The 14,549-nt window shown below is 29.9% G+C and overlaps 1 protein-coding gene across 1 annotated transcript; it reads right to left on the reverse strand.

The window, feature by feature from the left end:
• Positions 1–1,407: 1,407 nt before the first annotated feature.
• LOC109801745 (LOB domain-containing protein 12) lies at positions 1,408–6,353 on the reverse strand. The gene is made up of 2 exons (XM_020362863.3): positions 4,148–6,353; positions 1,408–2,618 (listed from the first exon to the last, which is right to left on the reverse strand). The coding sequence occupies exons 1-2, from the start codon at positions 4,499–4,501 to the stop codon at positions 2,283–2,285; spliced, it is 690 nt and encodes a 229-aa protein (XP_020218452.2). The 5' UTR covers positions 4,502–6,353; the 3' UTR covers positions 1,408–2,282.
• Between the last annotated feature and the right edge of the window lie 8,196 nt (positions 6,354–14,549).

Raw genomic sequence — 14,549 nt, forward strand, 5'->3', positions numbered from 1 at the left:
GTGTGATTAGTAATTGGGTCAGAACTGGGCCTAGGCAAAATTTTGCATATTAGACTCATTTTGCTCCTAATTTTTCATAGATTTGATTTAGCTAGGTCTCATCATCATATGATGAACCTAACTAAACCAAAACAAATATTTTTTAAATAAATCATGGAGCATTTTTGAGCCTTGGCCGCCTAGCTCATTCCTTTTATTCTTGGCCAAAATTTCTAGCTTCTTTTTACAAGCTTTGAAGCTTGCCTTCCAAGCTTCTAAACCTTAGTAGGTTTGGCTGACCTTACCATGGTTCTTAAGTGAACCATGGTTAAGGTTAGCTTCTCCTACAAGTTTTAGAAACCATGGATGGTTAGCTACACCTTACCATGGTTCTTAGTGAACCATGGTTAAGGTTAGCTTCTTCTACAAGCTACCTCTCCCTATATATTTCTAAATTGCTCATTGTACTTCACTTTTTGAGATATGAAATCAGAATTTGACTCAAATTCTCTCCTCTTAAAGTCCTAAATTTCATGGAGAAACTTTCTCTCTAAGTTTCTCTCAAAGGTTTCCAACCTTTTAGCTTGTTCAACAAGCTTCATCCCTCTTTCATGGAGTAACCGAACCTCCTTGGTGATTCTTCTCCATTGAAACTTCTTCAAAGGAGTTCCTCATCCAAATTCGTGGTCAACCTCAAGAGTTTAAAGGTCTTGGAATGGAGCACTTGAAGATTTATCAATCTTCTCCAAGTAGTTCCATCAAGTTCTTAATTGATGAGTTACCAAAAAGTAGATGCATCTTGTTAGTATAGGTAATATTAATAAATTCCTTTAAGTTATCATCAACTATATAGTCTCACATATGTGTAAATCTTTGGATCCCTCCCATTTAAGTATATCTAAACTATTACATCTAACACCATTTTATGTGTAATTGAGTTTTGAACCAAATTTGGTTTCAAAAACTATTTTTAAAGATTTTTTTTCAATGTTTTTTTTTCCTAATAAACCTTGTTAGTCACTTTTTTTAGTCTTTTTTTTCCTCTCATGATTATAGTTTCAACAAGAAGAAAAAACAACCATAAAAACTTTCTAATGCATCACAATATATTGCATAAAACTAAAGTACATAATGGAATGACTTCACACTCTTCTACTTTCTTTATAATACCCTTCACTACTCAACAATTTAGAAACCACTTGTTGGGTGTTTGAAATGACGAGTTGGACTTATGTTGATTATGATTCATTTTTTAAAATACTTATATTTTAATTTAAAGATACTTTCATAACCTTAGCAAATTTTCTTTATCATTTAAATGCTTAAACAAAATGCTATTGACTATTTTTCACAAGCATTAATGAATGCTAGATTAAAGCTTCTTACATTGGAAACTGATGAATAATTAATAAATTTGTAATTACATTTGAAGCATTAATTATTGTATGGTTAAGTTTGGATTCTCGTGAAATATGTAATATAATTTTTCTTTTCAAAGCATATATTCTAATTTTAACCTGTATTATATAATTTATTATTTTATTTTTAAACAATAATTAAAATATATATCATGAATCACTAAAGATCCCACGCTCATCAAATCTTACTTTTGTCAATAATTTGAACTTAAATATAACAATTACTTAATGATATTTTTATATCTTTATATTACTTAATATATTTTATTTTTAAAAATATTGCTTAAAAATACTGGTTCAATTGTGATTGAATCATCAAACCTTAAATCAACATTAATTTCATCAAATTAATTGGTTTCATTTTAAAAATATTAATGTATGATGTATTACTATTTCCTTATTTTTTATATTGAAAAACATGAATTTTAACTTTAAATTACTATAATTATTGCCTTTAATTTGAATATGAATAAACTAAATAATAAGAAAGTCATTTTTTAAAATTCTAGTAAAATAAAATAAATGGATCAATAGCGGACTTGTTTTAATCTTTTGATAAATAAAAATATAATCAAGTTTCATGATTAATGAAATGACAATTTTGGATTAAGAGAAATAAGTTTATAGGGATTAATCACTAAATTGTTTTAAATGACACATAAAATTCCATGTCTTCAAGCTTTAAATATTTATCCTTCATAAAGATATTATAAAGACATAATTCCTATAAACATGATGAAATTACAATTTAAGCATTCTCTTGATTTATATCAAATGCAATTACTTTCATGAAATACACACATGTGTGGGTGTGGGTGTGTGTGTGAACTTGACTATGAAGCTACGATATTATTAATTTATTCATCAAAGCAATAAAATTGAAACTCAAGGAAGGAGATGAGTCATGTCATTGTTGGAAACTTGGAGAATCATGTTTTCTTCCTCATTTTGGGGCAACTCAGAGAATTGAAGAGGCTTTAAGTTGTCTGTTAAGGGTGTTGTCTGCATTCCAAGGTGATCAAAATTAGAGTTGAAGCCATTCATGTTCATGAAATTGGTGGAAGCAGGTGAGTTGTTGGAGTATGGTTGCCCAGCTACATTGATGTTTGGTTGCAATTGTTGTTGTTGTTGATATGTACTGTTGAAAAGTTCTTCATATAAAATCTTGGTATTTATTAGCTGATTTTTCACCATAGCTAGCTCCCCTTGCAATGATGCCACCTAAATAAGTTAAAATGAGTTGTTCATCATTCACATAATTAAATTCTTAGCATGAATTTTTTTTTGAGTGAGTTTTACTTCTATATATATCCAAGAACAAAAAAAAAAAGTGTTGCTTAATTAGTTTATTATATCTAATAGACTTATACATAAAAATTATAGACACAAATCACTTTCCTTCAAACACAAATTTGTTAAAAAAAATGTTTTTCCTTATTCATAAGTACATCTTATACTAAATAACTAAATATTACATGCATGACCTTTCACAAATTAAGGAAATGATTCTTAAAGACAAAATAATAATTATCGTAAAAAACACATTTTTTAAAAAATTTCTAAGTATTATATTTAACAATATGTTGCATAAGTCTTTACAAGATTAAGCCATAAACTGGCTTATTTTAAATTAAAAAATTATCATTTTAAATTGTTGATGAAGCTTTTGAAAAATAAGTTATATTACTACAACCTGAAAATCAAAATCAAATACAACAATACTTGTAGTTAGAGTTACTCATAAATGGATTTGGTGTTGTTGAATTTTTCATGCATTTATGAAATTTGCACATCATTAAGTGATGATTATATGACTCAAATGTTAATAAAGAAATCTAAATCCACTCAACCAAGATAAAATATGAATCAATCGATACTCATTTTTGGATTTCAAATTGTTGACTATGTGAACGCATATAAAAAGTTATCCATGAAAATCCGGATTAAAAGTTACTTTGCATAACTTTTTACATGCAATTGCAATGGTGAAACAACTCCCTTTATAAAAGAAGTACTTGTTTCTTTATAAATTGTTAGTATCACTATATTTTTATAAATAACTAAAAGAAAAGGGGAAAATGGGTGCATTAATTATTTTCAATTTATTTAATATTTGGTTACATAAATAAATAAAAGGAAAAAAATTGTAGTTCCCTGTATTTTTTTAGCACTCCTCTCTAACCCAAATTAAAATTTTCCTTTCATAACTTATATCGAGAGAAAAAGGAAAAAAGACTTTTTGAGATTATGGGTGGAAAGAACACTACAAAAAAATTGCTAATAAGGAATAGTTCCCTCGCTACTCAACTTTGCAACATATTTGAGATGAAATTACAAAACAAATTCTCATTAATACTAAGTAACTAATTAGTGACAGGATAATTCCCTCACTAGTTCCTAGCAAATGTTGTTGTTTCTTGCAAATTTGTTATATAGTCCTCGCAAAATTCACTTGCTAAATGAGAAAATAAATAAAAGAGAAAAATTGTTAGTTGTGATAAATGATGTGATGAGAAATAAAGAGAGAGCTGGAAAAAATGGAGTAAAAGTGCGATGAAAGAAAATTCAGTATATAATAATGATGATAATAATAATAATAATAGCAACAATAATAAATAATAATAATTATTATTATTATCAAAAATCAATAATAATATTAAAAGAACTCCATTTGTATTCTGTAAATAATAATAATAATTTTTTTATAATCACACTAGCAAGAATATGTATATTATTTTAACCAAACAAACCTGTTGTTGTAAACCAATCATGGTGGAGAGACATCCATTAACAGGATCAATTAGTCTTGCCTGAGCCTCAAATAATATGCTACGCATCGCTTCTTGACGACGATTCACTTCAACATCCAACAACATCTTCAATACATTGCTTGCACCAAAAATTTTGTGCACTATGGTAAATTGTGCCAAACCATGGTCAGAACCAAAGTAAGGTGCAAACATGCAATCATTAGTGCACTTTTTCCTTTGGTATTTACACGCTCCACATGGAGGTGAAGATACTTCTAACATGGCATGTTTGGCCTTACATTTAGTAACACTAGAAGTGCCATCACCACCACTCATTTTTTGCTGATCAACCATGGTTACCTTTCAATAATATAGCGTGAAAAGTTTATTTATACATAGAAGTGCCCATTCATTATGTAAAAGAATATGGTTTTCTTTCTTTATTTATTCTTTTTTAAAAGTTAATTGACGTTATAATGTAAGTAGGTTCTTTAACCGTTTTTATTATATATATGAAGATTTATTCAAATTAAAACAATATTTATAATAGCCTCTTAAATGCAATATATTAAAATAACTATAAAATATTTGTTGTATAAAGTTTTATGAAAAATATATGAAGTATGTGACACCTTCTATCCCAAAACATTATAAATAAAGAACTCTTTTAAATAATCAGCAAATAGATAAAATAAAAGAAATGTCTTAAAACATGTAGATATAAATTCATTGTAAAAGGGTTCAAAAGTTTCCAAATAAAAACTCTTTAAATAAAAAATAAATAATTTTCGGCATAATCTAAAAACAAGGCACAAATTTCCCTTTATACCAAATTTCTAACATAAAAGCATAAAACACCATAAGGTAAAATAATTTCTCTATAACTAGTTAAAACATAAAAACACACAATGTCCAATGTCATATTATTAAAGCATGGGCCCAAAACAGCTATTAAAGCATTAAACTTCCACTACCTTATCCTCGACCTAATATATCTGTTTTACTCCTACAAATGGTAATCAACTCAAACAAAATAACGACCTTACAAATATTGGGGAGTGAGAATTTATCTCATCCATGTAAAATATTTACAAGGCACATGAATACTACTAACATGATAAACATTAGTAGCCCTTTTTGAGATGTTAAACTTTAGGGGATCAAAGATTGTTCCCACAAACCAACACAAGATTTTTCAATGAGCTTATCTTTTTTCAGACTTTCTAAGAAACTTTTCAAAAGGTCATTTATCCCTAAATTGCTCAAAGTCAAACACATTTTACCGTAAAGTTCTTAATTGATGAGCTACTGAAAAATAGATATATCTTGTTGATATAAATAGTACTAATTAATTTTTTTAAGTCATCTTCAATATTAATCTTATACATCTACAAATCTTTGCATTCCTCTCATTTCAATGTGTTCAAATTGTTATATATAACATCATTTTATATGTTTAATTGAATTTTGAACCAAATTTGGTTTCAAAAACTATTTTTAAAGATTTTTTTTCTCAATATTTTTTCCTAATAAACCTTGTTAGTCACCAGGGACGGATCCACGTTTATAATTGTGGGGATAGTTGGCCCCACTAATTTTTTTTCATTCTATTTTTTATATAAAATATTAATTATTTTTATAAATATATATTATTAATTATCCTATTATATTTAATATAATAAAATATATTAATATTTCATTTATATTTTATTTTATTGTTTAATTATTTTCATTTTGTGACAAAACTATCTTAATTTTTTATAAGGAAAAAATTCACTTACTTTAAGAGTAAGTCTTGATAGACTTATTCTACTCAATAACTAATGTTCTACATCAAATTTTAAAAAATTCAACTATTAAATTAAAAACTCTTAATATATAGATAAAGTTTATAAATTTTTAAAAAATTGAAAACTATATAATACTTTGTTAGATAGATTCAAAATAACATATAAACTATTTTTTATGATTATCTGTCATTTAAATTAATGAAACGGTGTATCAAATAATTTTTAATTTTTTAAAAATTTTATAATTTTGATATATACATTAAAGACTTTTAATTGAATGGTTGAATACTTAATGTAGAATATGAATTATTGAGTGGAGTAAGTTTATTAAGATATACTCTTGGAATAAGTAGATCCCTCCTATATTTTTTGACTAAAATATTTATTACTTCTTTACTCATTAAAGATTTTATAATTTAGTTTACTAATGTATTTTTTTAATTTTTATTTTATTTTTTAACCTTTTGATCATGTATATGTATATTATGTGTTGGTAGGAGAGGATCCTCATTAATAAGGATGAGAAATATACCCGTACCCGCAGGTAATACCCGAACCCGTCCCGACTTTGACGGGGAATACCTGGTTTGACCGGATACGGGTACGGGTAAAACCCGATATATTAAATCCGGTACGGATATGGGTATGGGTATGTACTTACCCGTCCCGTACCCGTACTCGTCCTTGTTCCCATTTTTAATTTAATACCTACTTTTAATTTAATTATATTAAAAAAAATTAATATTTTTCATGTGTGATTATTTATTATAATATAAGATAGAGAAATAATCTAATTATAATTATAATATAATAAAAAAATAATTTAAAAATATCATTTTTTTTTACAAAAAATAAAAAATAAAAAAAATTTGACGGGTACAAGTAAAGGTATACCCAATACCCGACGGGAACGTGGATGAAGATGAAAATTATATATCTAACGGGTACGGGTACGGGGACGGGGATAAGTTTAACTCGCGGGGACGGGGACGGGTATCATGAAACCCGTACCAGACCCGCCTCGTTGCCATTCCTACTCATTAACAGGAATGAGAGTAATTGTCACACATCTTTTTTTAACTTGAACATATTTAAATAAAGAAATTTACTCTTATAAAAAAATAGAGATTGCACATTTGCACTCATAAATTTTTTTGTTTTAAATGAGTATAAAAATTTATAAGGCACTAAAAGAAACAAAAATTAATAATTTTATTATTTTTATTCTATTAATTTTTACCATTTTATTTCTCTAATATTAAATAAATTACAAAAAATTTATAAAATGACACTTAAATATAACCTCAAACAAAAAGAAAAAAAAAGGAAAAATTATCACAATTGTAATTTCTAAAAATAAGGTATTTTAAGTTTTTTTTACCATAAAAATATATTTTTCAAAAAATTATTATATATTTTTTAGTAAAAATGATATAAAATATTTTATTATCTCTACCTAATAAATTTTATGGATCTGTCACTGTTAGTCACTCCTTTTTTTTTTCTTCAATATTTTTTGCTCGTGATCCTAGTTCCAATAACAAGAAAAAACAACCATAGAAACTTTCTGATGCATCACAACATATTTCGTAAAACTAAAGTACATGATGCAATGGCTTCACAGTTCACACATCTCTACTTTCTTTAAAAACCCTTTACTACTACAATAATCTAGAAACCACTTATTGGGTGTTTGAAATAACAAGTTTGACTTATGTAGATTATGATTCATGTTTTAAAATACTTATATTTAAAAATACTTTCATAACTTTATCATTTTTTTTTCTAATTCAGATGCTTTTGCAAAATGCTACTCCCTCCGTTTTTTTTCATAGTCGTTTAAGGTTTTGCACGGGACTTAAGGAAATAATTGATATTTTAGTTTTCAAAAATATTTATTACTTACTTTCCTATTTTACCCTTTATTTTTTTTTTGCATTTTTTAGACTGTTGAACTATCATCTACTCCATTAATTATTAATGCATTAATTACACGTGAACTGTAACCTACTGTATTTAATTATACCTGTCCATGAATTAATGGTTATATTGCTTCTATCAAAATTTATCTAAAACTTGCTTCTATCAAATTTGATCTAAAATTTACTTCTATCAAATTTGATCTAAAATTTGCTTACCTCCAAAAGATTATTATTTCCCTCCAAAAGATTTGTATTAACTTCACTATATATATCTCATTTTAAGCTCAAGAAAATTACATCTCCACTAACATGGATTCAAATAAAATTCCAGATTTAAATATTGAATTCACACAATTACTTCTACTATTTTTGCATTTTCAGATTCTTCAATCCCATCCATGGAGTCTTCTACCATTTCTAAAGTTAAAGAGTCTTGTAAATAGTTGTCTCTTTTTTTGTTTTTTTATAATATTTTGTTGGGAACATATTGCTCTTATAAATGTACATTAACTTTATATGGGTAGTTGGAGAGAAAATAGGTAGACATTAAAAATAAATGCACACATTGTTCAGGAAACATGTATTAATTACCAAGGATAAAAATGGAAGAAAAAAATTAATAACTCATTGATTTTAGTAAAATAACAATGAAAATAAAAAAACAAACTCTTACAAAACAACTATGAAAAAAAAACCGAGGGAGTATCGACTATTTTTCACAAGCATTAATGAAGGCTAAATTAAAGCTCCTTACGTTGGAAAATGGTGATAATTAATGAACGTGTAATTATATCTGAAGTATTAATTATAGTATGGTCAATTTAGATTCTCATGAAATATGTAACATAAGCTTTTTTTTCAAAGCATATATTTTCATATCTTTTTAATATGTATTATACAATATATCTTTATATCTTTAAACAATTATTAAAATATATATATCATAAACCACCAGAGATCCCACATTCATCAAATCTTACATTTGTCAATAATTTGAACTTAAATAATTACCTGGTGATATTTTTGTATCTTTATATTACTTACTATATATTTTGTTAGTTTTTTTTAATATTGATTAAAAACTACTGTTTTAACCATGATTGAAACATCAAATCTTAAATCAGCTTTCCATTTTAAAAATATTAATTAATGTGTGATATATCGCTATTTCCTTATTCTTCAATATTTGAAAAATGTGAATTTTAACTTTAAAATTATTATAATTATTGTCTTTTATTTGAATATGAATAGACTAAATAATAAAAAAAAGACTGTAAACTATAATAAAATAAAAGGAAATAGATTAGTAGCGAACTTGTTTTTATCTTTTGATACACAAAAATATAATCAAGTTTCACATTTAATGAGATGATAATTTTGGATTGAGAGAAACAAGTTTGTAGGGTTTAACTATTAAATTGCTTTTAATCACACCTAAAATTCCACGTTTTTCAAACTTTAAATATTTATCTCTCATAAAGATATTACAAAGACATAATTTCTATAAACATTATAAAATTACAATTTAAACATTTTCATGATTTCTATCAAATGCAATTACTTTCGTGAAAATACACATATGTGTAGGGTATGTGTGGGTAGGGTATGTGTGTGTGGGTGTGTGTGAACTTGACTATGAAGCTATAGTATTATTAATTTATTCATCAAAGCAAGAAAATTGAAACTCAAGAAAAGAAATGAGCCATGTCATTGTTGAAAACTTGGAGAATCATGTTTTCCTCCTCATTTTGGGGTAGCTTAGAGAATTGAAGAGGCTTTGAGTTGTTTGCTAAGGTAGCTGTTTGCATTACAAGTTGATCAAAACCAGAGTCAAAGTCATTCATATTCATGAAGTTGGCGGAAGCAAGTGAGTTGTTGGAGTATGATGGTTGCACAACTACATTGATGTTTGGTTGAGGTTATTGTTGTTCTTGTTCATATATATTATTGATAAGTTTTTCATATAAAATTTTAGAATTTTTTTTTTGATAGGCAAATGTTAATTGTTAATTGTTAGTGGGGGGATTCGAACCCACACCCTCCTTATCACTCCAACCCTATATCCCTCCTTAGTATTTATTAACTGATTTTTCACCATATATAGCTCCCCTTACAAAGATGCCACCTAATTAAGTTAAAATGATTTATTCATCATTCACATAATTAAATTCTTAACATGAATTTTTTTGAGTGGGTTTTACTTCTATCTAAGAACAAAAAAAAAAATGAGAGTTGCTTAATTAGTTTATTATGCCTAATAGACATATCCAAGAATTATAGACACAAATCACTTACCTCAAACACAAATTTGTTAGAAAAATATTTTTCCTTAATTTTTAAGTACATCTTATTCCAAAAAATTGATATACATGCATAACCTTTCATAAATTAAAGAATGATGCATAAATAGTAATTATCGTAAAAAACATATTTTTTTTTTAATTTCTAATTACTATTTCTAACAATATGTTGCATAAGTCTTTTGAAGATTAAGGTTTATACGCACTTATTTTATATTCAAAAGTTTTCATTAAAATTTTTACTGATGAAGCTTTTGAAAAATAAGTTATATTTTTGCAAACACTAAACCCTAAAAATCAAAATCAAACACGGCAACACTTGTAGGTAGAGTTACTCATAAACAAATTTGATGTTGTTGAGTTTTTCATGTATTTATGAAATTTGCACACCATTGAGTTATGATTATATGGCTCAAATGTTAATCACAAAATCTAAATCCAATTAAGCAAGATAAATTTGAACCATTCGATATTCAATTGTCAATCTCAAATTATTGACTATGTGTTGAGTGTCTTTTTTGTATGTTTCGCACTCAACTTTTGGAAATCTTTTTGTATAATTGTAGATACTTATATGACATTTCACCCCTTTTATTTATAGAATTAAGTCATACTATAAGAATAGAGGAGTAGTAGTAATCTTAATTGTCTCATTTTTTGCAGGATTTTTTGGCTAGGCAGAGATCCACAGCCATAGCTGTGGATCTGGAGCTTGAGCTGTGGAAGTCTGGGAAGGATATAGAGGTCCAGAGACTTGTAGCTATAGTTGTAGTTCTGCGGCTATAGCTGTGGAAATCTGGAATGCTCATTTTTGGTTTCAGAGACTTGAAGCTACAGCTGCAGGGTCCAAGGCTTGAGCGTTGAGGCTTGGGAAATCAAGGGAAGCCACAGAGACTCACAGTCATAGCTGTGGTTTCACAGCTACAGCTCAGGAAGTTGCTTACTTATGAAGGAGTCTCCACAGCCATGGCTGCAGAGCTGCAGCTGCAGCGCCAGAAGTTACTTCACCTTGAAGGATTCTCCACAACCATAGCTGTGGTTCTACAGCTGCAGCGGTGGAGTTAAAATTTTCACTTTTTGCCCAGTTTTAGAGCTAATATAAAAGGGAAAAAGGAGGAGAACCTGGGCAACATAGAGAGCACGAATTTAAGAGAGAAAAACAGGGGAAAAGCTGGTGGGGAAGGAAGAACGAAGGAAGAACAGAGATTTGGAAGCTGGATCCTTTGGGAACGAAGATCAACTCCATTTCTTCATCCTTTACTTTGTAATTTCTTCCTTTCACTCTTTGATCTTGTAATGGCCATGTGTGGCTAAACTCATTAAGGATTGGTTGGATGTAACTACTAACTCCTCTTCTTCTTAAATATATGCATTTTGATCTCATTATTTGTGCATTGATTCTTCTCTTAACGCTTATATCGGCTTGATCACCCGTTGTATGATGTTTGGTTTTTGAATCCAATTAGAAAACGTTTTCGAAAACCCGAACTGAATCTTGCACCTAATCACTTCTTGTTCTAGGAATAGACTTGATTTGGTTAGTCACATTGTTCAAGTCATTGTTCTTAATGTAAAGTGTTAAACTCAAAACATAGAGGAATCATGTTTTGAGCTTAATGACTTTAGGATTCAACCTTGAGGAATCTTGTTGGATTACTTAATGAACGTGGAAATAATGGAATTAGAATCGCATTTATTTTAAGAAGATCTACGAGTTAGCAAGTGCTCTGAACCAATCCTTGTTCTTAATCATTGTCTTTACTACGTTTATTTTATTGTGTTGTTCTAATCTGTTTTCACTCATCTGCAATTTTAACATATCACTATCTTTTAAATCATTAGAGCGAGAATTACTAAACACGCAAATCCCTGAGGACGATCTTTAAATACTACTTCGAAACTTGGTTCACTTGCCAAGTGGTAGGTTTGTGAAAAATCTTCATCAAGTTTCTGGCGCCGTTGCCGGGGATTTGGTGTTATTTAGTAATTCTTAATCTTGTGATTTTGTAATTGTGTAGATAATTCATTTTGTGAATATTTATAATATATAGATATTTGTCTTGTTGTGTTTTGTGGACTTACCTTGCTGTGCAGACTTCTTAAAAGTGTATGCGAGGAAAAACTCCAGCCGAAAAATTGCATTTTGATCCCGAAATTGAAAGAACGGCAAGGAGGAACAACAGTAGAACAAGAAGGCTGAGACAGTTAGAGAGAATCCAAAAACAACAACAAGATCTTCTGAGTTCTTCTACTTCATCAAATCAACCACACTTCGAAACAGAAATGACTGAAGAGGGAACAGGTGGACCAGGTAGGCAGCCAAGAAGGACCCTAGGTGATTATGCACAACAACATGGTCCTAGGAATTTCTCTAGCATTACAGCTCCAAATACTTCTAGAGCAATTGAGATGAAGCCTGCCTTCCTTACCTTGGTTAGCTCACAACAATTTGCTGGCCTTGATCATGAAGACCCATACTCACACCTTTCAAATTTCTATGAGTTATGTGGAACAATGGGAATACCTGAAGGTGATGAGGAAGCTGTATATTTGAGGTTGTTTCCCTTCTTTTTAACAGGAAAAGCTAAAGTTTGGTTACAATCTCACCCAAATCAAAGTTTGACAAGCTGGGGTGATGTGGAAAACAAGTTTGTGAACAGATTCTATCCATCATCCAAGTATATTAAGGCCAAGTCAGAAATTACTACTTTCAGGCAAGGTGCAGATGAACCATTTTGTGAAACCTGGGAAAGATTTAAGTCATTGCTTAGGAAATGTCCTAACCACGGGTTTGAAGATATAGCTCAACTCAATTTCTTTGTGAATGGAATCAAGCCTGAGGTGAAGATGTTATTGGATGCAGCAGCTGGTGGCACTATGATGACTGTGAGTCCAGAGGAAGCCACTCAAATCATAGAATCTCTGGCATCTTTTGATCACCAAGCAGAGCACGGGAGACACCAATCTCATAAAAGAGGAGTTCTTGATCTTAGCACTAATGATGTAATCCTTGCTCAGAATAAATTGCTGTGCCAACAGATTGAAGCATTGACTAAGCAGATGGCCAAGATTCCACAACAGCTCATGCTATTTCTTCTTCTTCAAATCAACCAAATCCTTCTCTAAAATGTGATTTTTGTGGAGGAGATCATCCCAATGGTCATTGTGCAGAAATTCCAAATGAAGAAGAGGTCAACTATGTGGGGAACCAACATAAAGGAGGTAATTTTAATTCCTGTAATTATAATACTAATAATTATATGCAAGGAAATCAAGGTTGGAGAAACAACAACAACAACCAAGGTTATGGATGGAGGAATGAAGCTGGACCATCCAATAGGCCACCACCACAACAACAACAACAACATCAGCTTGCTTATCCTTCTATGCATGAAAGAACCAGCAAATTGGAGGAGACTCTGAACCAGTTCATGCAGGTATCTATGAACAACCAGAAGAACACTGAAGCTTCCATCAAGAACTTGGAGGTGCAGGTGGGTCAGCTAGCTAAACAATTAGCTGACATGTCTAAAGGCCCATTTTCAGCCAACACCAAGACCAACCCCAAGGAGTATTGCCAAGCCATAACAACAAGAAGTGGGAAGGTAGTTGGTAGTGATATTGGGGTGAGTGGTGACAATGAGGGTGCTGATAATAAGGAAGAGAATAGTAAACTGAAGGCGGTTGAGGAGGAGATTGAGAAGAATGAGGGAGAAAGCAATAAAAATGAGGGTGTAGATAGTGAGAAAATAAAAGAGAAGAATGGAGTAAAGAAGGAGAAAAATAAAAAGAAGGGCAAGGAATTCATTTCCACTGTTCCTATTAAAGACTTACCTTACCCTCATGCCCCATCAAAGAAAGAGAAGGACAGACAATTTGCAAGGTTTATGGACATCATCAAGAAGCTCCAGATAAATATTCCCTTCACTGAAGCCATGGAACAAATGCCTACTTATGCTCGGTTCATGAAGGATCTCTTGACTAAGAACAAAATAATTTTTGAAGAAGAAACTGTGGAGCTTGAGGCTGGGTGTAGTGCCATCATACAAAAATCTTTGCCTCAAAAATCCAGAGATCCAGGCAGTTTCACTCTCCCTGTATCAATTGGTAATCTATCAGTGGGTAAGGAACTCTTAGACCTTGGAGCCAGTATTAACTTGATGCCTTTATCCATGCTGAAGAAGATAGGAGAAGTGGAAGTGAGACCTACAAGAATGACCTTGCAGTTGGCAGACAGATCCATCAAGCTTCCATATGGTATAGTGGAAGATATGATAGTGAAGGTTGATAAGTTCATGTTTCCAGTTGATTTCGTAGTCATGGATATAGAAGAGGATGTAGAAGTTCCTTTGATATTGGGCAGACCCTTTATGAAAACAGCTCGAGTTAT

This window comes from Cajanus cajan, chromosome 4 (assembly GCF_000230855.2).
Source record: "Cajanus cajan strain Asha chromosome 4, NIPB_CcT2T_4, whole genome shotgun sequence".
Taxonomy (NCBI): domain Eukaryota; kingdom Viridiplantae; phylum Streptophyta; class Magnoliopsida; order Fabales; family Fabaceae; genus Cajanus; species Cajanus cajan.